Source organism: Bos indicus x Bos taurus, chromosome 7 (assembly GCF_003369695.1).
Source record: "Bos indicus x Bos taurus breed Angus x Brahman F1 hybrid chromosome 7, Bos_hybrid_MaternalHap_v2.0, whole genome shotgun sequence".
NCBI classification, from domain to species: Eukaryota; Metazoa; Chordata; class Mammalia; order Artiodactyla; family Bovidae; genus Bos; species Bos indicus x Bos taurus.
This window is the reverse complement of record NC_040082.1, coordinates 94115880-94140612: the sequence shown is the minus strand read 5'-3', so window position 1 is coordinate 94140612 and position 24733 is coordinate 94115880. Positions and strand designations below refer to the sequence as shown.

The following is a 24733-nucleotide window of genomic DNA, read 5'->3' as shown; positions in this document are numbered from 1 at the left end:
CACTCCGCGCGACCTTCCAAGCATGGCGAGGGGCGGGGCTGCGGCGCGCCCTGCGGTGAATAATTTAAAGGGGCCGCGTCTGCGGCGCTGGGCGGAACGCTAACGGAGTTGGCGAAGGGTGGACCCCAGCTGCGGCTCCTGGGTGAGTCCGGGTTTCCTTGGCACCCGCAGGGACATCCCTTCGCGGGTTGTTAGCGAGCCCTCGGCTTTCCTAAGATCTGTCTTCCGTCTATTCTCGGTATCTCTCGACTTCCTGACTCTTACCCCGCTCCCCCAGCTCCCGGCAGGTGTTTTCGCACCGGTAGCCAGGTGCATCCTCGGGTGGGAGAAGACCAATCCCCTGTGAATTTTCCAGGTACGGTCTCAAGGGCCCAGTGACTACCCCAGATTTCCATTAATCCTCTGAGGTTGCCAAAACAGTCTCAGCTTCCCAGGAAAGTCAGTGATAATTCCAGCATTCTTCAGTATCACGCTCCAACGACTCCAGGGATGTGCCCAACCAGTTCCGATTTTCTCAGTGATAGTCTTACATGCTTCGCAATCTCGATAACTTTCTATCGACCCTTGGTAACTCCAGCGTCCCTGGTTACATCTCCCAGCAATGGTCCCAGCCTCGTTCCCCGAGTCCCATCAGAAAACCCCTAAATTTTACTATTACGTGACAGTAAATCTCCAGCATCAACCAGTAACACTTTGCGAGCCCACTCCACTCCAAGCATCCCAGGATGCTACTGAGACCTCGTCATTGCATCACGACTCCTTGTGAAGGCGCTCCTGGCAGCATTCCAGCGGGAGCCAGGCATCTCCCCAGCCCCATGACTCGGGCCCGGTTTCCCTGGGGTGCGGCATCCAGTGTTCGCAGAGAGTGCAGGGGTGCGGCCTAGGGATCGGGTCAGGATTGATCCTGAAGAGGGGGCCACCTGCTGGAGAAAACCGTGCCCCTTGGGGAACCTGTTCTCTGGCTGCTGATAATAGGTGTCCGACCGGCTGCCCTTCAGCCCCAGGGTGGGGCTGGACGAGTGGGGCGTCAGGCCGGCCTGGTAAGTAAGGAGACCCTGGTGGGGACCCGGGAACCCACCTCACTCCCTAGCTTGGGCCCCGAACTCAATTTGCCCCACCCTCCAGCCGTCCCCAAGCCGGCAGAGAAACCTCCCGGCAGTAAGGGTAAGAAGAGGGCAGGGCTTGCTGCAGGGGAGAGGCGGCCCAGAGTGACGACTTGCCCGGGTTGCTCCGGCTTCTCATTCCCCAGGAGTGCCAGACGTGCAGCCCTGCCTGAAGAAACAGATGGACGCCCCGCTGCAAACCGGAATGGTAAGGGTTGGAGGTTGTGCGCCTCCGCGGGGACTACGGTTCCCGACGTGCTTAGCGCGCATCAGCGCGGTCCCGCGATAACTAGGCTGCGTCTGTTCAGGCTGAACTACGTTTCCCGGCGTGCACTGCGGGCCGCCGAACCTCCAGAAAGAGTTGACTCCCCCGGGGAGGGAGCCGCGCTGGCCCATTTTGCAGATGGGGACGTCGAGGGCCGAGCCGACTGTGATCTCCGGGGCGGACTTGGCTCCGTTGGATGGAGTCCCAAGCGTCCCGACCCCCGGGGAAGGCTTGGCGGGGCCGGTATGCGATGCGCAGCCTGTGCCGTTCGTCCCGCAGGTGCTGGGCATGATGATCGGGGCTGGAGTCGCGGTTCTGGTCACGGCCGTGCTCATCCTGCTGCTGGTGCGGAGGCTTCGAGTGCCGAGTGAGGACCCGGAGGGCCTTTGGGGGCTGTTGAGGGATGGGAAGGTGAAATGTCTGGGCCCGTGAGTCAGTAGAGATGGGATTTGCTGGAGCCCGCACGCAGCGTCCCCATCTTTCGCCGCGCGGAGTATGCGTATAGCTCAGAATGCCCCTCTCCGCACTTATTATCCCCAGAAGCTCCAGCCCCGGACGGCCCCCGTTACCGATTCCGGAAGAGAGACAAAGTGCTTTTCTATGGCCGGAAGATCATGCGAAAGGTAAGTCTGGGACCCTCTGGGGCTCCTTTTGGCCACACAGAGGCCCTGCCCTTTTCCTAGTTATACTTCTTAGTAAGCCCGCCTCCCTCCTTGATTAAGGGCCTTGGATTTGCCCCCGCCTCCTTAGGGTCTGAACTGACAGTTGATGCATCCCTCTCACTCCCACCCCCCTTAATTCTCCCAGGTGTCACAATCCACTTCTTCCTTAGTGGACGCCTCCGTCTCCACCACTTCCCGCCCACGCATGAAGAAGAAACTTAAGATGCTCAACATTGCCAAGAAGTAAGGCTGTGCTGGATGTACCCGGGGCTATGTTCAGGGCTTTTTGAGTGATCAACCCACACCGAAGCGTGCATCTCAGGCTTCTTTGAACCCTATGGACTGTCTGTCTCAGGAGTCTTTCCACGTCTGTGGAACTGTTTCAGAGCTCTCCCCTACCAGACAGGCTGTTTCTGTTCCTTGAGGGCTCTCTCAGTGATGTTTCTCTACTACAGAAGTATCTATGATTTATTTAATCCCCAGTTACTATCTCTGGCTTTGGTGGCTCAGTGGTAAAGAATCCACCTGCCAATGCAGGAGATGTGGGTTTGATCCTTGGGTTAGGAGATCCTCTGGAGAAGGAAATGGCAACCTACTCCAGTATTCTTGCCTGGAAAATCCCATGAACAGAGGAACCTGGCAGGCTACAATCCATCGGGTCACAAAGAGTCGGACACAAATTAGCAACTAAACAACAACAATGCTATCTTGGATGTCTTGCCTTGGTCAAATCTCCCCACGTGAGAGGGCTTATTCCAGGGTACTCCAGGGTGTTTCTGCGACCTGCTGGAGGGGTTGTCTCTACCTTTTGTTCCCCGGCGGTTATCTCAGCAGTCCCTCTATATCAGAAAGCATCTCTCTATGTCACCTTCATTGCAGTTCTTCTACTACAAGAAGACTACGTCAGGGATTTCTGTTCCCTAGGAGTCATCTCAAGAATCTTTTCACACTTGAGACAGGAAGGACATCTCAGGACATGTCATCATAAAAGGGCTACCTTGGGGTTTCTGAGCAAGGCCCTCCCAGAGATCGTTCTAAGCTGAGAGCTGGCTGTGGGGTCTCCTGACAATGTAGGGTCTACATGAAGGTCTGTCTCAAGTGTTTCTTCACACTGAGGCGCTATGCCAGGGCGGACCACAGTCAGTAGGTGTGCTATCCCATGACTTTCTATGACTTGAGCAGAAGGGCTGTCTCTAGGTCTTCCACAATGAGTTGAGGGTCTGTCCAACTCCTGGGGGGCAGTCTCATTGGCTGCACAGCCTTGAGGAGCTACCCTGATATCACCATGACCTTCAAAGGGCTATCTCACTTCTCTGTGACCTAGATAAGGGCTAGCCCAAGGATCTTCCTGATCAGAAGGGGAACCACTGTGCGATTCCTCTGTTCTGTGGAGTTTAACTCAGTTTGAGCTCATTCTAGAGGGTCTATCTTGAGCATTTTGTAACCAGTGGAAGGACTGTCTCAGTAATAACTATGCCTTGCAGGGCAGAGCTATCTGAGGTCCATGATCAGCAGAGGAGCTGTATCTGGATTCTCTGTCTGTAACCAGAGCTATCTCAAGAGCCTCTGTAGCCATCCAAGAGGCTCTCTCGGGGCTGTCTGAGGCTTGGGAGGAAGGGCTATCTCAGGGATTGTTATAAAGAGCAGAGAGGCTGCATCTGGGGTCTTCTGATATAACAGAAGCTACCCCAGGGGTCTGCCTTCATGAGGGAGGCTGTATCAGGAGTCTAATCTGTGATTGCCAGCTGATGGACTATATCTGGAGTGCCGTGATGAACATAGATGATTTTCCTGGGGTCTGCTCGTATCTTGGAAGCTATGTCAGGAGTCTGCCCAATGAGAGGTTCCATCTAGGAAGCCTGTGACTAGTGGAGGGCAACCTCAGAGTTTTACATTAGGGGTCAGCAAGTTTCTTCTTTTTCGAGCCACATCTTAGGCTTTGCAGGCTGCATACAACGGTAATGTAATGACTCAATCCTGCTATTGTATCATTAAAGCAGCCACAGATATGTGTAAATGAATGAATATAGCTGTGTGCCAATAAAACTTTATGGACAAAAAGGAGGTGGCTGGCGTGGCTGGCCTGATTTGGCCAGTGGGCCAGAGTTTGCTGACCCCTGCTCTAAGGACTCCAGGAAGGGCTCTGTGGGGGCAGGAGGATCTGAGGTCTGCCTGAGCCTTCTTCCTGCTCCCCACTGTCCCCATCCCCCTCTCCTGCCACCAGGATCCTGCGCATCCAGAAAGAGGCGCCCACGCTGCAGCGGAAGGAGCCCCCGCCTGCTGTGCTGGAGGCTGACCTGACCGAGGGCGACCTGGCCAACTCCCACCTGCCCTCCGAGGTGCTCTACATGCTCAAGAATGTCCGGTCAGTGTCAGGGTACAGGCAGGGGCATTGCAGAGCTGGGGCTGACCTGACCTCCTCATATCCACAATTCCCCACCTTCCCTGTCCAGGGTGCTGGGCCACTTTGAGAAGCCACTCTTCCTGGAGCTCTGCCGCCACATGGTCTTCCAGCGGCTCAGTCAGGGTGACTATGTCTTCCGACCTGGCCAGCCGGATGCAAGCATCTATGTGGTACAGGATGGACTCCTGGAGCTCTGTCTGCCGGGGCCTGTGAGTGTACCACCCTGGGGGGCTCTGTGGGGCAACAAGGTGGGTGGCAGGACAAGCATGGGTGCCACGGTCACGGGACAGACAGTGGTTTTGGTCAGCAGGGTTGGTGGTCTTTTTTTTTTTTTTTTTTTAATTTGGGCCGTGCTGCATGGCTTGCAGAATCTCAGTTCCCTGATCAGGGATCAAATCCAGGCCATGGCAGTGAAAGCACCAAATCCTAAACACTAGACCACCAGGGAACTCCCCAGGTTGGTGGTCCTTATGAGATGTACAGGCAGGAGTCAGGAACGGATGCCCAGGGGCTTCTGGGGTGGTCAGCACAGCCACTGGCTAGTTAGCGATGCTGGTCGGAAGGTTCATGGGGTCAGGATGTCAACGATCACCAGACTACATGAGAATGAGGGCTAGTGGCTTGGTCAGGGGGCAAGATGTGGGTCAGCAGGGTAAGGGCAGCACTGGGCAGTGCTCACCCCACTTTGTGTGTCTCAGGACGGGAAGGAGTGTGTGGTGAAGGAAGTGGTTCCTGGGGACAGTGTCAACAGCCTCCTGAGCATACTGGATGTCATCACTGTGAGTCACCAGTACGGAGGGGTGTGGGGACAGTAGGAGGCCACACCCACCAGACTGGGTAGGAGAGGGTCACCCCAAGAGCCCCCATCTCTGATGGGTCTCTGATGTTTCCAGGGGTCCCTCAAGGAATGGCATTGGGAAGGGGCCAGGGGAAGCAGGCAGGGGGCTCTCACCACCCCGACCTTGACTCTCCTTGTGCCCCCTGTGCCCCCAGGGTCACCAGCACCCACAGCGCACTGTGTCCGCCCGGGCAGCCCGAGACTCCACGGTGCTGCGGCTGCCGGTGGAGGCCTTCTCAGCGGTATTCACCAAGTACCCCGAGAGCCTGGTGCGGGTGGTGCAGGTGAGTGGGCGGTTCACTTCCTTCTATGACCCCCGCCCATCACAGGCTCCTGGGGGCTGGACCCAGCTGCCAAGAGGCGCTCACGATGGGCTTATCAACTCTGAGCAGCCAGACCTCGCCAACTCCTCCTCTGAGCCGCCTCCACCCCATCTTCCCAGGCTTCTGCCACCTGATTGTGGGTTTCTCCCTGGCTCCCATGGCCCTGCCCAGCCCCTTCCTGCTCTGATCTTGACCTCTGACCTTAGCTCCCTCTCCTTCTCCCCATCCATGGCCCCACCTCCAAGTGCTAGGTCCCCACTTTCTCCCGGGGCTCACCCTCTTTCTCCTTGGCCCCCTCCTCTGCGGACCACGCCCCTGAAGATCATCATGGTGAGGTTGCAGCGGGTCACTTTCCTGGCACTCCACAACTACCTGGGACTGACCAATGAGCTCTTCAGCCATGTGAGTTGCCTGCAGAGCACCAGGAGCTGGAGGGGTGAGTGACGCCTGCCTCCCCCGGACATGCCACAAGTATGCTGTCTGCCCCTAGGAGATCCAGCCACTGCGCCTCTTCCCTAGCCCGGGCCTCCCACCCCGCACCAGCCCAGTGCGTGGCTCCAAGCGGATGGTCAGCACTGTGGCCTCAGAGGAGCTGAGGGAGACCCCTGGCCGGCCGTCTGACCCCACTGGGGCCCCACTGCCCGGGACTGGAGGTACCCAAGGTGACTGCTGCCTGGCCCCCAGGAGCTCAGGTTGACCCAGCCTCTGCCCCTCAGTGCCTGTCTCAGTTCCTCAGGGACTCCCACCTAACTTGCCCAGCCCCCCAAAAGTGAAAGTGTTGGTCACTTTAGTCATGTCTGACTCCTTGTGACTTCATGGACTGTAGCCTACCAGGCTCCTCTGTCCATGGAATTCTCCAGGCAAGAATACTGGAGTGGGTAGCTATTTCCTTCTCCAGGGGATCTTCCCAACCCAGGGATCGAACCCAGGTCTCCTGCATTGTAGGCAGATTCTTTACCATCTGAGCCACCACGGAAGCTCTCAGCCCCCCAAGAGCCCTTTCAACTAGGTCTCCAGGTCTGCCTCCTGCCTAGTCCCCCAGAACCCCTGGCCTCAGTCCCATGGGCCCATTGGAATTGCTTTTCCTAGTCCCCCAGTCCCCAGGAACTCTGAGCTGACCCCTCCTCAAGCTCCCTTCAGTTCCCCACCCTCTGATCCTAGCTGTAGACCTGGGGGCTCCGAGGGGCCGGAGCCTAAATATATGTCTCCTCCAGGGGACCCAGTGAAGCCCACATCCCTGGAAACCTCCTCAGCCCCCTTGCTGAGTCGCTGCATCTCCATGCCAGTGGATATCTCAGGTTTGGGGCACCAGGTGGAGCTGGGAGAGGCTATCAAATATCATTTATTTACTTATTTTTGCCTGCAGTGGGTCTTCGTTGCTGTGCAAGGGGGCTACTCTTCATTGTGGTGCACGGGCTTCTCAGGCAGTGGCGTCTCTTATTGCAAAGCATGGGCTCTAGAGTGTGCACTCAGTAGTTGTAACTTAGTAGTTACTCAGAGGCATGTGGGATCTTCCTGGACCAGGAATAGTACCCTGCATTGGCAGGAGGATTCTTAACCACTGGGTCACCAGGGAAGTCCATCTGCCTCCCAGTCTTGATTTTTCTCATCCACGAAATAGGAATATTGGGAGCATTTCTCATGTCTTTTTTTCTGTGGGTCCTTGTTGAGATGGTGCTCTCCGCACTGTAGTGAGAAGGGTTGCAAGGGAGAGAGAGAGGCGATGGATTAGTCCATGTCTTTCCGGCTGCTGCCCGGGATAACGTTATGTAGATAGTGTTTGCTTAGATTCCCACTATGGTTACTCTGATCTTTATTGCATTTATTGCCCCTCATCCACCGCAGGCTTGCAGGGTGGGCCCCGTTCAGACTTCGACATGGCATATGAACGGGGCCGAATCTCTGTGTCCCTGCAAGAAGAGGCCTCAGGAGGGTTCCAGGCAGCCTCAGCTCGGGTAGGGCCTTGTCCTCTTCCCCTGCCCCTGCCTCCTGACTCCAATCCCCTCCTGGAACCCTGGCCTAGCCACAGGTGGAGTCTCCCAAGGAGGAAGGTTTGGGGGGAGCATGGAGGTCACAGACCCTCCCCCACAGACTCCCAGTCAGGAGCCCCGGGAGCAGCCAGCAGGCGCCTGTGAGTACAGCTATTGTGAGGACGAGTCGGCCTCCGGCAGCTGCCCCTTCGGGCCCTACCAGGGCCGCCAGACAAGCAGCATCTTTGAGGCAGCAAAGCAGGAGCTGGCCAAGCTGATGCAGATTGAGGTGGGCAGCCCAGGGCATCTAGGGGACCAGGTAAGGGGGGTGGTAGGCATCGCTGGGCTGTCTCAAGCCCCTATCCTTCCTCACCAGGACCCCACTCTTCTGAATAGTCGAGTTCTGCTACATCACGCCAAAGCTGGCACCATCATCGCCCGCCAGGGGGACCAGGTGAGTCTGACCCTTGATCTCTGACCCTGCAGCTCTGACCCGAGACCTCTCTCTCCCCCTCTCTGGTCTCTGATCCTTGCCTTTTCACCTTACATGTAGACCTCTCAGTCTGTGATTTCCAACCCCTGACCTTTGGATCCTATGATTCTGACCCCCAGCCCTCCCTCCCCAAGTCCTGTGGACCTATTTACCTTTCCCCTCCAAACTTGAACCTTTTACACTAGGACCCCCACCCCAAGATCTCTCTTCCCTGCCCTTGGCCATTCCTACAACCTCCATTTTTCTGACCTTCGAAATCTACAACATATTCTGATGCTGTATTTCTTATCCTAGGTCCCTGCTGGGATGGGGGTGGGTGGGGCTCACTAAATGGGTGCGGGTGTGAATCTGGCCTGGAGGCCAGGAACCAGCCCTATGAGCCCCACGAGCTGGATTTCATTGCCCCTTGATGACACGCAGGAGGTGGAGGAAACCACTAATCTGCCCATTCTCCAGATGGGGAAACTGAGGCCCTTTTGTGACATCACAGCTGGGGAGCACAGGGGAGGAGGGTTAGAGAGGGAACCAGAGTTGCAGCCCTTGGGTGACCTTGGGTGAATCATATAGAAACTTCTCATCTTTCCCACCTGTGGAATGGGGTCGGGGGTATGTGGCTCATAACTACCTGCAGGAACTGTTGTGAGGATCAAGCAGGAAGTACTCAGTTCTGAGCTGCTAGGGTGTGTGCAAGGGTGACCAGAGGGAGGTGTGCTGACAGAAGGATGGGGAGGTGACAGTAAGGGTGACATGACTTAAGTGCTGAAACCGCAGCAGCACCCCAGGCTCAGGAGAGGGAGGTCTGCGCTTGGAAGAGGGGATGGCCCAGCTGTTAGCTGGCTGGGCGATGGTGGTTTTTATTTTAATTAGATTCTAGTTGATTTGTTATATCACATGATCAGTTTGATTATATTGTCACTTTGAGCTGCTCAATGCAGAATGGGCTCCTTCCTGCAGAGTACATTTGGTGGCAGTTGTTCAAGGCCCGGCTGAGGAAGTGTGGTCACATCATGGCCCTTGCAGGGGCCCCTGGGCCCTGCTTATCTGGAAACCTCTGCTGGGCTCAACTCAGCCCAGCCCAGCCCAGCCCAGCCCAGCCTGCTAACATACCAGGCTGGTGTGCAACCATCAAAGGCTCCTCAGGGTCTTCAGGACTTTGTTAGGGACAAAGCTGGTCTGCTGTGCCCCTCCCCAAACCATGCACAGTGGGCGAGGTGGAGACAGTTTGGCCCACCCCCCTGGGATATTTGGCCACGTGGAGACTTTTTTTTAAGCTTTTCTTGAGTGTTTTTGAGATCAGGTTTTACTTATTTCCTTATTCATTTATCTGGCTGTGTCTGGTCTTAGTTGTGGCACACAGGATCATCCTGCGTCATGTGGGATCTTTTGTTGCGATGCATGGACTCTCTAGTTGTGGTGTGCAGACTCAGTTGCTCCACGGCATGTAGGATCTTAGTTCCCCAACCAGAGATCCAACCTGTGTCCCCTGCATTGCAAAGCGGATTCTTAACCACTGGACCACCAGGCAAGTCCCACAGGGTGACATTTTTGATTGGCTTGGGAGGGTGGTACCGTCACCTAATGGCTAGACACCAGGGATGCAAAAGGCACAGGCCAGCCCCCCACAACAGAATTATCCAGTCCAACATGTCAGTAGTGCCAACGTTGAGAAACCTTGCTTTCCACAAACATTTCCCAGAGTATATTTCACGGAACACCCCTATCACAAGGGATCTGAGTGCAACAGGTTTGGGGAACACGGGCTGTTTTAGTCCTTCTTGGAAGTGCCCAGTGAACTCATTAGCATATTCAAAGCTCTGAGAAGTCCTGCAGTTGGGGGGTGGTGAGGAAACATGTTTCCCAATCTGAGGATGAATGGCAGCCTAATACTAGTCACTCCCATTGTATCCCAAACCCAGGCTGGGAATTCTGTCTTAGAAGGTTCCAGCATGTGTGTATGTCCCCCACCCCTCCCAAGGATCCTTGCAGTGTTTTGGTGCTCACCAGGGCTTTGTGGGGTGTCGTACAGGTTTGTGTGCTGGATGAGGAAGGAACATTTCTGTCTCTAGGCAGTTTCAGTTCCTTACTTAAGAGGGTGGTACAGAGTGGTGTCCAGCTGGGCAGGCTAACCAGAGGGGAGAGGGGTATTTGCTGTGTCCCAGGCTTGCTGTGGAGAAGGCAATGGCACCCCACTCCAGTACTCTTGCCTGGCAAATCCCATGGATGGAGGAGCCTGGTGGGCTGCAGTCCATGGGGTCGCTAGGAGTCGGACACGACTGAGCGACTTCACTTGCACTTTTCACTTTCATGCATTGGAGAAGGAAATGGCAACCCACTCCAGTGTTCTTGCCTGGAGAATCCCAGGGATGGAGGAGCCTGGTGGGCTGCCATCTATGGGGTCGCACAGAGTGGGACACGACTGAAGTGACTTAGCAGCAGTAGCAGCAGTTAGCAGGCTTGCTGTAGGGCCAAAAAACACCAGCAGGGGTCCCCTGCCCTTGAGAAGCTCACAGATAGACCTTTCACTCAAAGGATGATACAGATTGTTGCTAAATCATATAGGCTTCGTGCTACAAAGGGGATGTCCTCAGTTCTACAACCTCTGATTTAGGCAGAGCAGTGTCTCTGAGGAAGTGACCTCCAGTGAAGTAGGAAGAACAAAGAGAAATTAACTAGGTGCAAGGGGGAGGAAAGAACATTTTAGGCAGAGGGTACAGTTTGTGCAGATGTCCTGTAGTGGAGCTGTCCCATCTGGAAAACAAAGGAAAACCAACAAGGTTGGAGCAGAACACAGGAATTGAGAACAAAGGGGTTTTTTGTTGTTGTTTTGTTTTGCACCAGTCAGCTTGTGGGATCTCAGTTCCCTGACCAAGGATTGAACCTTGGCTTCAGTAGTGAAAGTGCCAAATGCTAACCACTAGACCACCAGCGAACTCCCCAAAGGGGATTTTTTTTGTGTGTGTGATAATTTTAGAGCTGTAATTCACACATGATACAGTTCACCCATTTGAAGAGTACAATTCAGTGGTTTTTAGTATATTCAGAGTTGTGCAACCATAACCACTGTCGATTTGAGAACATCCCTTTAAAGAGAAACACCACACTCTAAAGCCATCGATCTCCTACCTCCTAACCAGCCGCAGCCCTAAGCAACTACTGATCTTATGTTTCTATAGATTTGCCTGTTCTGGACACTTCATATAAATGGAATCAAACAATATGTGGCCCTTTGTGTCTGGGATTCTTTCCCGTAGTATGATGTTTTCAGGCTTCACCCATGTTGTGGCATGTGTCAGTGCCTTATTCCATTACTGCTGCTGCTAAGTCGCTTCAGTCGTGTCCGACTCTGTGCGACCCCATAGAGGGCAGCCCACCAGGCTCCGCTGTCCCTGGGATTCTCCAGGCAAGAACACTGGAGTGGGTTGCCATTTCCTTCTCCAATGCATGAAAGTGAAAAGTGAAAGTGAAGTCGCTCAGTCATGCCTGACTCTTAGTGACCCCATGGACTGCAGCCTACCAGGCTCCTCTGCCCATGGGATTTTCCAGGCAAGAGTACTGGAGTGGGCTGCCGTTGCCTTCTCCGATTCCATTACAGCTGAATACTATTCCATCATAGAAATGAACCACATTTTGGTTCTCAGTTCATCTTCTGATGGACATTGAGTTATTTCCACCTTTTGGCTAGTATGCATAATAGCGTGATTCAGGTATGAACATTATGTACACATGTCTGTGTGGATATATTTTCATTGTGTCCTAGAGTTGAGTTGCTGGGTCATAGGGCAACTCTGGAGAAGGAAATGGCAACCCACTCCAGTATTCTTGCCTAGAGAATCCCATGGACAGGAGCTTAGCAGGCTACAGTCCATAGTGTCACAAAGAGTAGGACATGACTTAGCATGCATCATGTGGTGATTTGTAATGTTGAGCATCTTCATAGGATCACTAGCCATTCATACATCCTTTGGAGAAACGTCTATTTGGAGCCTTTGCCCGTTTTTAAAATTGTGTTGTCTTTTTAGTGTGGAGTTGTAAAAATTCTTCACATATTCTGAATAGCAGACCCTTAGCAGATATATGATTTGCAAATGTTTTCTCCTAGCCTGTGGGTTTCCTTTCAGTTGATAGTGCCCTTTGAAGCTCAAAAGTTTTTAACTTGGATGAAGTCCAGTTTATCCGTTTTTCATTTTGTCACTTGGGCTTTTAGTATCATATCCAAGATTCCATTGCGTCCACGGTCCAGTGTGACCATGATTGACTCCTGTGTTTTCTCCTTAGAGTTGTATAGTTTAAGCTCTCACATTCATGTCTTTGATCCATTTTGACATGATGAAAGGTGAGGCTGCAACTTTGTTCCTTTCCATGTAGCTATGCAGTTGCCCAGCACAAGCAAAGAGGACCTAAGCTCAGCCATGCTCCTATGTAGCCGGTCTTCCCAGCCTCTTGCTGACCCTGTTGAAAAGAATTCCTGCCTCTTAATCTGGGCTGCGATGGGTGATCTATTAGCAGCATCTGGCACCCCACTCCATTTGCCTAGAAAATCCCATGGGCGGAGGAGCCTGGTAGGCTGCAGTCCATGGGGTCACTAAGAGTCAGACACGACTGAGAGACTTCACTTTCACTTTTCACTTTCATGCATTGGAGAAGGAAATGGCAACCCACTCCAGTGTTCTTGCCTGGAGAATCCCAGGGACGGGGGAGCCTGGTGGGCTGCCGTCTATGGGGTCGCACAGAATCGGACACGACTGATGCGACTTAGCAGCAGCAGCAGCAGCAGCTGTGGGTGCTGAATGGGAATATAAATACATGTGCTGCTCAGCTCAGTGCTATGGAGGGCCTTCACTACCTCCAACTTTTCTTTCCTTAACCTTTTCCGAGCTCACAGACCCGAGCTGTGGGTGGAGTGTTGCCCGGATGCCCATCTCCTGGCCCCTCTCCCACAGGATGTGAGCCTGCACTTTGTGCTGTGGGGCAGTCTGCACGTGTACCAGCGCATGATCGACAAGGCCGAGGACGTGTGCCTGTTCGTGGTACAGCCCGGGGAGCTAGTGGGACAGTTGGCTGTGCTCACCGGCGAGCCCCTCATCTTCACGCTTCGAGCCCAGCGTGACTGTACCTTCCTGCGGATCTCCAAGTCCAACTTCTACGAGTACATCCTGGGCCCGATGTTGGGGCGGGGGTGACTCAGGGGGTTCCCCGACCAACTCCATTCTGCCCTACATGAGGCTATGCCTCTGACCCTCCACACTTTTCAACGGCACTTGAAAAGCCGTTTTCACTTTTTGAGCCCTTCCTGTCCCACCCCCCAGGCCATCACCCAACTCAACACTCCCTATCGGCTGTTCCTGGGCGCCCCCAGGCCCATGCGCCCCTGCCCTTTGCCTGCAGGATCATGCGTGCACAGCCCAGCGTGGTGCTGAGCGCCGCACAAACCGTGGCCGCCAGGATGTCGCCCTTCGTGCGCCAGATGGACTTCGCCATCGACTGGACAGCGGTGGAGGCGGGACGCGCACTGTACAGGTGCAGCCCCCGCCCCTACCTCTTCCTTCAGGTCCTGCCTACCTTCCTACTCTGACACCCGCACCCCCACCGCAGGCAGGGAGACCGTTCAGACTGCACCTACATCGTGCTCAACGGGCGGCTGCGTAGTGTCATTCAGAGGGGCAGCGGCAAAAAAGAGCTGGTGGGCGAGTACGGCCGCGGGGATCTCATAGGAGTGGTGAGCGTGGCCCCACCCACTGATCTCTAACCTCTTCCAGTCCAGGTTCCCCCCACCCCCAACATATATTTCATCCCAGACAACAGGATGGGGCACTAAACGCGCAGCACCCCCCCCCACCCCCCGCCTCTAACCTTCTGTACTCCACTTTCTCCAACTGCTTTCCATGGGGCGGGGAGATGGGGGCAACCTCATCAGCGTAGTGAGGGACCCTCACCCGGTGTGGCACCCTCTCCTGGCCTCTCTTTCCCCGAGCTCGGAGATGGATAGCGAGGCTTCGTTCCGCCTTCTGTCTGCACCCACAGTCGGTCTTCCCCTTACCTATCAGCCTCCTGGCTCATTCAGCCCTGGTCACACACGCGATCCCCTAGGTGGAGGCGCTGACAAGGCAGCCACGTGCCACGACGGTGCACGCGGTGCGCGACACAGAGCTGGCCAAACTCCCCGAGGGCACCCTGGGCCACATCAAACGTCGATACCCGCAGGTGCAGCTCGTTGGGCTGGGGGCTGTTCTCCTAATGGAGATGGGACAGATGAGTGGGGGTGTGGCCCTAGAGAGGGCGGGGCCTAATGGGTGGGGAGGGGGTTCGGGTGCAGATGGAGCCCTAGGGAGGAGCTGAAGCCTCCAAGTGAGGGGCGGGGCTCGTGGGGTGGGGCCCAGGTAACGGACCCAGGCGCCCTGGTCAAGAAGGAAAAAGTGGTACTCGCAGAGTTGCTCCTGCAGTCTAACTGGACCGCCGGCCTCCAACGCCCCAGGTCGTGACCCGCCTCATCCACCTGCTGAGTCAGAAGATTCTGGGGAATTTGCAGCAGCTGCGAGGACCCTTCCCAGGTGGGAGCCTGCAAGCGCCCGGGAATACTGGGGGATGTAGTCCAACGCCGCAGAACGTGCTGGGGGAGGGAGCCTTGAGCCTAGGGCATGCTGGGAGGTGGAGTCCGGCGTATAACCTGCTCTGGGTGGAGCTTGAAGCAGGAAATGGCAATCCGAGTTCTAGTGCATGCTGGGGGATGAAGTTCGGGTTCCTGGGCATGCCGGGAAACGGAGTCCTGGAGCCAGGGCTGCTTCAGTTCAGTTCAGTCGCTCAGTCGTGTCCGACTCTTTGCGACCCCATGAATCGCAGCACGCCAGGCCTCCCTGTCCATCACCAACTCCCGGAGTTCACCCAAACTCATGTGCATCGAGTCGGTGATGCCATCCAGCCACCTCATCCTCTGTCGTCCCCTTCTCCTCCTGCCCCCAATCCCTCCCAGCATCAGGGTCTTTTCCAATGAGTCAACTCTTCGCATGAGGTGGCCAAAGAGTTTCAGCCTCAGCATCAGTCCTTCCAATGAACACCCAGGACTGGTCTCCTTTAGGATGGATGTTAGTGGAATCTAAAGCGTCAGTCATGACGAGAGGTGGGCGTCTTAGGGGCAGCCCGGTTCTGGGTGTCAGAGCTGGCTGGAGGATGGAGTCCACCTACTAGAAAAGGAACGCCTAGACTAACGTGTGCTGGGAAGTGTAGTTTGTGGGGTGGTGTTTGGGGCCTAGGGTATATTGGAAAGTGACTTCAATAGGTTACCAACATGGTGGGAGATGTGGTTCCTGGTCCTGGTGGATGCTGGGAGTTGTATTTCTCAGTTTCAGTGCATGCTGGGAGGTGTGGTTCCCTTCCAGGGCATACTGGGAGGTGAATTTTCCCAGCTAGGATACACTGGGAAGTGGTCGGATTTGAGGCGTGCAGAAATATGGGCCCGAGGTTTTCAATTATGGTGACCTGACCCTGGACTAGCCTAGGCAACCTCTACTTTCCTTTTTCGCCTGGGGGCTTCTGCCCAGTCAGCCCTGACACCTGGATCTCTTGGGTGGGGCCAAGGTGAGCCATGGCAACGAATCATCCCTACACCCAGAGTCTTCCCCGACAGACTTTCCCCCTAGTCCTACACTCTGTGCCCAAGTACACTTTCACTCCCACTCTGTTGGCAGGACACCCTTGATGTGATTCTGGGGCAGCTATGGGGCAGGGACTTTAAAAATTTCAGACCCCTGAGAACCTCTCTGTGATGCTACGAAGACAGTTTCTAGTGAGCATCTAGTGTGTGCTGGGCATCCTGCAGTGTGCAGGGTGGTGGGAAAGTACACAAGACAGACAAAGCCCCTAGAATGGCTTATGGCTTGGCTTGCAAGATAACAGTTTTTAAAATACAAAGAAAGAGTACAATGTCAGTTAAGGTACTGTGTAGAAAACGAGAGTCTTGCTGGGGCGTGACTAACCTAAGGAGGCAGGCTTTTCTGAGGACAATGAGCAGAGACTTGATAAATGAGATGGGACAAGACAAGACTCCGAAAGGGTTTGGTGGTGTTGAAACACTTTAAGGGGGAAAGTGAGTGAGGGGGAGGAATGGGCCAGGGCAAGTCTTGTAGCAACCAGAAAGGCATTTGAACTTGTTTAGATTGTTATAATCTGAGCAAACTCTGGGAGATAGTGAAAGACAGGAAAGCCTGGCATGCTGCAGTTTTTGGGGTCCCAAAGAATCGGACATGACTTAGCAACTGAACGACAACAACAGAACTGTTATAGGAATTGGTGGAGAAGAGGCAGTGAGAGGTCTGATCAAGAGATGGGGTCGATGTTTTAGTCTAAGGTGTATGCAGAGAAGCTGAGATGCAATAGGTGGGTCAGAAACATCTTTATCTCAGTCTAGTTCTGTGTTCAAGTCCTCTTAGTGGACAGAGACACCCCCCGCCCCACCCCGCCCAGGCGAGAATGGGTAGGGGCACAGATCAAGTCCATGTAGGCAGAGTGGAAAACAGAAAGGGTTATACAGTTGTGTAATGGATCCCCCTGAGGAGACTGGGCCAAAACTGAGGGTCAGATAACCACATCTTATCAAGGACAGTGGTTGAGGCTGTGGGACGAGGATTGAGACCATGATCTTCAGTATGGCGTCACTAAGCCTCAGCTGAGGGACAAGGAGAAGGGATTTCTGAGAAGGTAGGGGAGAGCTGACCTTTCCAAACACAGGACCGCACAGCAAATACCATCCTTTGGGGTCTCAGCAGGCTCGGGACTAGGTGTCCCCCCTCACTCGGAGCTCACCAACCCCGCCAGCAACCTGTCAACAGTGGCAGTGCTGCCTGTGTGTGCCGAGGTGCCCATGGTGGCCTTCATGCTGGAGCTGCAGCACGCTCTGCAAGCCATTGGTCAGTCGTGGGCAAGGGCAGGCCTTTGGTCTGCGTGGGGCAAGGCGCGTGTGGGTGGGGCATCGGTCAAGGAATGGAAATGCCTTGGTGGGTCAGGGTGGGGGTGGAGCTGGAACAAGGCCCTGTAAGCCAAGTAGGTGGTATTCTCTCATGGGAGAGGCCCCACCTCTGTTGGCCCAGGTTCCTAAACACCCTTCCTCACTCATCCATCTCCAGGCCCCACGCTCCTCCTCAACAGTGACATCATCCGGGCCCGCCTGGGGGCCTCTGCACTGGACAGGTGTGTGTTGGGGTATGGGGACGGGGAGCACAGGGATGAGCTCAGAACGTAGGATTCCTTCAGTTTCATTTGAGTTCTAGGCTGTGAAACAAGGAGCGTGGGCCCCCATCCCTCTGGCCACTGGGGAGACAGTGGGGTGAATTGGTCCCTAGAGGATGCAGTCATGTCTAGGCCTTGAATGTCCACATCCACGTCCCCACAGCAGTGGAGCTACATGGTCTCTGAGGGCACAGACCCCTGACCAGCCCCAAGATGACCCTCCCCACTCCCACCCTAGCATCCAAGAATTCCGGCTGTCAGGGTGGCTGGCCCAGCAGGAGGACACGCACCGCATCGTGCTCTACCAAACAGACACATCGCTGACGCCCTGGACTGTGCGCTGCCTGCGTCAGGCCGACTGCATCCTCATCGTGGGGCTGGGCGACCAGGAGCCCACACTTGGCCAGGTCCGGAGACCAGGCACAGTGACCCCTATCCCTGGGATCCCGCCCCAGGCCCTTGGGTGCCTGTGCCGGGCCATGTGCACCTTCACCATTGGGGCTAGGTGGCCAGGAACCCAGGGGGCCAGCTGTGGGGGGCGAGGAGGAAACCACCGGTGAGAGTGACTTCAGTCCTCCTCACTCCCACCCCCCCATGCAGCTGGAGCAGATGCTGGAGAACACGGCAGTGCGCGCCCTCAAGCAGCTGGTCCTGCTGCACCGCGAGGAGGGCGCAGGCCCCACACGCACTGTGGAGTGGCTCAACATGCGCAGCTGGTGCTCGGGACACCTGCATCTGCGCTGTCCGCGCCGCCTCTTCTCACGCCGCAGCCCGGCCAAGCTGGTGAGGGGTGCTGTGGGGCGCAGGTCCACTGGCAGAACCCTTCGGGGGCGTGGCTAGTGGAGGGGCATGGCTTAGAGGCCAGAGGGGCGTGGCGGTGTGTTGAAGGTCCAGAGGGTGCCTCTTACACCCCAATCCTTATACGCCGTGTCTCTCTCCCCTCATACCAGCATGAGCTCTATGAGAAGGTTTTCTCGAGGCGCGCAGACCGGCACAGCGACTTCTCCCGCCTGGCGCGGGTGCTCACGGGCAACACCATCGCCCTGGTGCTGGGCGGGGGCGGAGCCAGGTGAGGGGTGCGGTCAGTGCCGGCACGGGCGGGACCAGGTGCCTTGAGGGGTGGAGCTGACTCCTTGAGCAGGATCCCACAGGGACTCGGCTAGCACCACGTTCCTTGCTGGTGGTGGAGACTGGAGGAGATTCCTGGGGGTGGGGCTTAGGGGATCCCCAGCAAGTCACTGAGTCTCCTCCACCGTGCAGGGGCTGCTCACACATCGGGGTGCTGAAGGCATTAGAGGAGGCGGGGGTCCCCGTTGACCTGGTGGGTGGCACGTCCATCGGCTCCTTCATCGGGGCCCTGTACGCCGAGGAGCGGAGCGCCAGCCGCACTAAACAGCGGGCCCGGGAGTGGGCTAAGGTGTGCGTTATGGGGAAGGGGTGGGGAGGTGATGGGGAAGGGTCCCCCCACCCCAGGAGCACCCTGAAAAACCTGACCTCAGAGGGGCTTCTGGACTTCTCCTGACCCTCCCTGACTTAATCCTGTGAAGCCCATCCAGATGCTTATAGAGATACCTCCAGGACCTTGGATGACCCCTGTGACTTCCAGGCTAGTGATCCTAGCCCCCAGCTCCCAGCTAGAACAATCAAGACCCTTAAAGACCTACTAGTCAGTGACCCCCAAGTAACTCCTGTTTGACCCCAGCTCGCTCCTCACCCCTAGAGCATGACTTCGGTGCTGGAGCCTGTACTGGACCTCACCTACCCCGTCACCTCCATGTTCACGGGGTCAGCCTTCAACCGCAGCATCCACCGTGTCTTCCAGGACAAGCAGATCGAGGTACATACTTCCCCCATGCCCCCCCCCCACCCCTACCCCTCCCCATAGGCGTACCCAGTCCTCCTGGATCGCGGTCCCTGTTCCTGCAGGACCTGTGGCTGCCATACTTCAATGTGACCACGGATATCACCTCCTCAGCCATGCGTGTCCACAAAGATGGTGCGTGCCCCCAGGCGGCCCAACCACAACCACTGGGGCCGTTTGGGGAGTGGGTGCTGGGGGGGCAGCCAAGTTGTTAACATGAGTGACCATCCCTCCTGGCCTGATTGCTGAGCACTAACCGTCACCCACTAATGCCCCAGAGGGCCCCAGGTATGTCTGTCCTGGGGAGGGCGGGGGGGTTGGGAGACTTGTCGGGCGCCTCACCCCCTCACCCCCCGTCCCCGCAGGCTGCGTGTGGCGCTACGTCCGGGCCAGTGCCTCCTACTGCCCCTACCTGCCCCCGCTCTGCGACCCCAGGGACGGGCACCTGCTGGTGGATGGGTGCTTCGTCAACAACGTGCCAGGTCAGCGAGCCCACGGGGCTGGCCGGGCCTCTGAGTGCGTCTGAGTGTGCCTGTGCGTGTCTGTGTCTGTGTGTCCCGCTGGGCAGGCTCCCTGTGGCGATACGTGCGTGCCAGCATGACTCTCTCGGGCTACCTGCCGCCGCTGTGCGACCCCAAGGATGGGCACCTCCTCATGGACGGCGGCTACATCAACAACCTGCCAGGCAAGTAGCCACCTGCTCATCCCCCTGTGTGGACACACGGGCGAGCTCACAGCTGGTATGTGCATGTGTAGGATGCACGCATGTGCTGTGCTGGACATGCACATACACACACAAATGGGTGGGGTGCCTCCACCACCAGCTTTCTCTCACACCTGCTGACTTGAAGCATGCAGACAAGAGACAGGGGCATTTGCAACTTAAAATTCCATACACACAGAAGCGTGCAAACACAAGTAGACACCTATGCTGGCTACACAGACGCTTGAGGTCCCATAAGCCAGGGATCCACACAGTTCGCTTGCACACCAAGTTCAGCCCCCTGCCTGATTTTATAAATAAAGTTTTATTGGCACACAGCCACTCCCGGTCATTAACCTTTTGTCTGTGGCTGTGTCTGTGCAGCAGAGTCAAATAACTGCATCAGAGACCACACGGCCTAAAAAGCCAAAATAATTTTTCCTCTGGCCTTTTATGGTTTGCCAACTCTGGCACAGGCAGTCCAAATAGATACATGCACTCACACAACCACATTCACGTGAGCAGGTGTGTACAAACTCTGATGGACAGGCATGCTTGGACGCACAAGGAAACATACACAGACGTTGATCTAGGGCCATGTGAAAGGAATACAAACAGTACTGGGTGTGTGTACAGAGGTATACCCCACCCAGAGGTGGGTGTATTCACAAACATACAGACAAGAGTTGCATATATCTGATAAGGGTGCATACGGCACGCGTGCACACACAAAAACTTGTGAGGGACACAAGCAGTCTGATGGAGACTCAGGTGTCTTTGGGGAATGGGCATGGCTATAGGACCTGTCCATAGGCACCCCCACACACAGAGACCCTCAGTGGGGCACACAGACTGTGACCACAGCACCCCACACACACTGTGCCATCACCCCACCCCTTCCCCTATCCATCCTGCTCCCCTGAATCTCCTTGAACCAGCTCTTTGTTGTCTTGCCTCAGTCTTGAGGTCTCTTATTCTACCTGGATTCTCTATCCTTCCATATCTCTGGCCACTGATCTCTGTCTCTTTCTCCCACCTGTCTCTGTTGCTATCTCTGGTCCCCTGTGTTTCTCTTCCCTTGGCTGTGTCTCCTGGTATCTTTTTTTGTTTTTAGCTGCTCTGGGTCTTCATTGTGGTATGTGGGCTCTTTGGTGAGGTATTTAGACTTTCTCTAGTTGCAGTGCAATGGGGCTTCTCCAGTTGTGGCACAAGGGCTTAGTTGCCCTGCAGCATGTGGGATCTTAGTTTCCTAACCAGGAATCGAACTCATGTCCCTTGCATTGGAAGGTGGATTCTTAACCACTGGACCAACAGGGAAGTCCCTCTCTGGGTGTCTTTATTCCCACATCTCCCTGTCAGTTTCCTTCCACCACTGTCTCCCTGCATCTCAGACCCACTGTCTGTTTCCATGACTGATCCCTTCACCTTTCTTTCCTGATGTCCTTACTATACTCTCTCTCTCTGTCACTCTCCTTCCATGTCTCTGTTCCCCATGCATCTGACTTCGTGTGTCTTTCCACAGTGATTTTGTCCCTGTGCTCCATCTTCTCCATTCCCTTGGCCCTGGTTCCCCAAACCCCAAAGCGCCAACACCCAACCCCACTTCCCACACATCATCAGCCTCTACATCCATCCATACATACCCCTTTGCATGCCTACATGTCGTTCACATGGTTTTTTAGCATGACCATGTGAGTGATGGTGTTTGTGGGACTGGATTGATCTTCCCTGCCCCGGTACTGGTGGGGAGCCCCCAGCTGACTCCCTGGCCCCACAGCGGACATCGCCCGCAGCATGGGTGCCAAGACAGTCATCGCCATCGACGTGGGGAGCCAGGACGAGACAGACCTTAGCACATACGGGGACAGCCTGTCTGGCTGGTGGCTTCTGTGGAAGCGGCTGAATCCCTGGGCAGACAAGATCAAGGTTCCAGATATGGCAGAGATCCAGTCTCGCCTGGCCTACGTGTCCTGCGTGCGACAGCTGGAGGTTGTGAAGTCCAGCTCCTACTGTGAGTACCTGCGCCCACCCATCGACTGCTTCAAGACCATGGACTTCGGGAAGTTCGACCAGATCTATGTGAGTTGGTGAGAGCCACCTGGTGACAGTGTGGTGGGCCGGTAGACCTTTACTTCTGAAAGCCCAAAACCACAGAAGGGGAAATAGTCTAGGGCTTTGTTTGGGATCTAGGGGGAATAGAACGGTAATCCATTAGTGATGTCTACAATGAGTGTCACAAGGGGGCGTGGCTGCACATGCGCTATATATCAACTACCAGGCAAGTTGCGCGGCCTGAAGCACAGTGTAGAGATTTCTAACACCATTTCTGTGTTGGTGGGAATAAACACCATGGTCAGTTAGTAATGTCTGCCACAGGTTTGTGATGCACTGAATGCAGTAGTGTGTAATGTGCCACTGGTCCAGAAAAATGGATCTTAGTGCATGCCAAGAGAAAATGGTCAGTAGCTGGGGACTTCCCTGGTCCAGTGGTTAAGATTCAGAGCTTCTGCTCCAGGGGGCGTGGGTTCAATTCCTGGCTGGGGAACTATGATCCTGCCTGCCACATAGTGCAGCCAAAAAGAGAAAAAAGAAAGCATCAGTAGCTGCCTGTCCAGTGCGCTGAGTAAAAAATGTTTGATGCCCTTTCCAGGCTCACTGGGAAGGCAAGCCATGATGGATTAGTGATGTCTGTAGTGGGCATGGGAGATGGTGATATTTAGGGGTATAGCACATATTTGCAAGGGCTTCCCTGGTGGCTCAGATGGTAAAGAATCTGCCCACAGTGCCAGAGAGCCAGGTTCCATCCCTGGGTCAGGAAGACCCCCTGGAGAAGGGAATGGCTACCCACTCCAGTATTCTTGCCTGGAGAATTTCATGGACAGTGGGGACTGGTGGGCTACCGTCCATGGGGTCACAAACAGTCGAGCATGACTGAACGACTAATACTTAATTGTAGAGCTTGAAATAAGCTTACACACTGCCACCTGTCCTTTGACACTTGACACACTCCGTGGGGCTGAGTTGGGAAAGAAATGTGCTAAGACAGATTAGTAATGTTTGGTAGGGGCACAGGATCACAGGACATGGGGGTGAGTGTGCTAAGTACACCCAAGTCTGAACTTTATGTAGTCTCAAATGCCAGGTCCTACAGAGCAGCAGGCTTCTGAGGGGCCAGGGGAGGAGCAGGCATGGTGGGGATAAGCAGAGAGGAACATTCTGGGGGTTGCACACATGGCCCCAAGCCCCCTTCATTTCCTGCAGGATGTGGGCTACCAGTATGGATCGACCGTCTTTGGGGGCTGGAGCCGGGGCGACATCATTGAAAAGATGCTCACAGACCGGTGGTCTGCCGACCTGAACGAGAGCCGCCGTGCAGACGTAAGCTTGCGCCTTCCTCCATCAGCAGGGCCCCTCTGACAACAGATTCCCCCCCAACCCCAGTTCCCTCTGGACCCCGGCCCACCCCACCCCCACCCCCCGAACACACACACCTCAGATGACCGCCGAGAGCCTCATCCACATTACCCGGCAGGTGCTCGCCTTCCCCAGCTCTGGCTTCACCGACTTGGCGGAGATAGTGTCCCGGATCGAGCCGCCCACCACGAGCTACGTTTCGGTTTCCGACGGTTGTGCTGATGGTGAGGGACCGAGGGCCACCCTAGGAGGGTGGGGATGATGTACGTGGCCGGAGAGGTCAGACCAGTCCTGAGCCGCGTCAACTTCACCCACGCCATTCCAGGGGAGGAGTCGGACTGTCTGACGGAGTATGAGGAGGACGCGGGCCCTGAGTGCTCACGGGACGAAGGGGGCTCTCCGGAGGGCGCAAGCCCCAGCACTGCCTTGGAGATGGTGAGAGGAGGATGGCCCGGGCCCCCCTCCCCACCGCCCGCGCAGTGGGGAGACTCTGCTGATGTGCCCCCCCGGCCTGGGCTGTGTGATGACACATGCAGGGCGTGGGGGGCCACCCCTTGTCCCCACAGGAGGAGGAGAAGTCGATCCTCCGGCACCGGCGCTGGCTGCCGCAGGAACCCTCCAGCCCTGCTGCAGATACCTGAGGACCTCCAGAGGGGTCCCTGCCTTGAGCTAGACAAGGGGTGAGCCCTATGGGGGTGGCTCACTCCCCCTCTGCCTGCTGCTATGCCTGTGGCCCTTTGGGTCCCCCTTGACCCCCAGGGCCCACACACTGGACTGGCCTGTCCCCCCTCCCTGGCATGGGGGAGGGGCAGCACTGCACTGATGACCCTCGATCAGTCACACCAATAAACCTTCCCCTCTTAGAAGTGGCCTTATGTCATCTTTGGGTTCAGGGGGCACCTCACTCCGCCTTCCATGCTCAGGATGGTGGAGGCTGGCACTGAAAACAGCCTTGAGCTTGTCACAGTGACCAGTGCTCCCAGCCTTGGGCTGAACATCCCCCACTCCCAGTGGGAGTGGCCTGTAGTCCCACTCAGTGCAGGCTCTGGACCACACGGCCTGCAGATGCTGTGTGCCTCTCTGGGAATCACGGATGCCCATTCTGGCACCCCTCATTCTCCATACTAGGTTCCCACAGCCTTCGCCCCTTGACTAGTCCTACTGTGTGCAGAAGCTCCATGTCTTCTATGTGTTCCTATTGTGTGTTCTCCTGAGCCTGGTCCCCAGAGGATGTCCCATACATACACGCATAAACGGAGCTCAAGAACTTTACTCTCGGAGGCTCCCAGCCAGGTTCCTCTACTGCGTGCTGCTGGCCTGTTGGGGCTCCCCATCACTGCCTCCCCGGAGCCAGAGCGGGGATGTGACAATGGCTGGGCTCATTCACAAGACTATCTTGCGGACAGCGAGGAACCCTGGATGATTTTTTGTTTGTTTAGTTGTGTGTGTATGATTTATTATAAAATATACATCACATA

The 24733-nt window shown here is 55.7% G+C and overlaps 1 protein-coding gene across 19 annotated transcripts; it reads left to right on the top strand.

Moving 5' to 3' along the window:
• The first annotated feature begins 51 nt into the window (after positions 1-51).
• PNPLA6 (patatin like phospholipase domain containing 6) lies at positions 52-24121 on the top strand. 19 transcript variants are annotated; one of them, XM_027547604.1, is made up of 35 exons: positions 52-142; positions 278-355; positions 1250-1311; positions 1648-1735; positions 1909-1991; positions 2176-2273; positions 4255-4395; positions 4484-4643; positions 5133-5213; positions 5428-5556; positions 5917-5997; positions 6086-6257; positions 6810-6893; positions 7441-7550; positions 7687-7854; positions 7942-8019; positions 12999-13204; positions 13444-13575; positions 13651-13774; positions 14146-14259; positions 14531-14606; positions 16815-16958; positions 17175-17238; positions 17516-17684; positions 17878-18060; positions 18228-18346; positions 18538-18694; positions 18998-19114; positions 19204-19273; positions 19707-19823; positions 21619-21920; positions 23103-23219; positions 23374-23479; positions 23581-23690; positions 23792-24121. In XM_027547604.1, exons 3-35 carry the CDS (start codon positions 1285-1287, stop codon positions 23894-23896), a joined length of 4032 nt encoding a protein of 1343 aa, XP_027403405.1. In that variant the 5' UTR covers positions 52-142; positions 278-355; positions 1250-1284; the 3' UTR covers positions 23897-24121. The 19 variants fall into 19 exon arrangements, with proteins under 19 accessions (XP_027403405.1, XP_027403406.1, XP_027403404.1 ...); XM_027547605.1 differs by having other exon boundaries at positions 278-1040; XM_027547603.1 differs by having other exon boundaries at positions 278-1040; positions 1126-1311.
• Positions 24122-24733: the final 612 nt, after the last annotated feature.

Coding starts and splice junctions, on each gene's coding strand:
- PNPLA6 (XM_027547596.1), top strand. CDS start 1,507: ATGGGGACGTCGAGGGCCGAGCCGACTGTGATCTCCGGGGCGGACTTG. Junction 5,998..6,085: donor CCAATGAGCTCTTCAGCCAT/GTGAGTTGCCTG, acceptor GTCTGCCCCTAG/GAGATCCAGCCACTGCGCCT. Junction 19,621..21,618: donor CTTCGTCAACAACGTGCCAG/GTCAGCGAGCCC, acceptor CTGGCCCCACAG/CGGACATCGCCCGCAGCATG.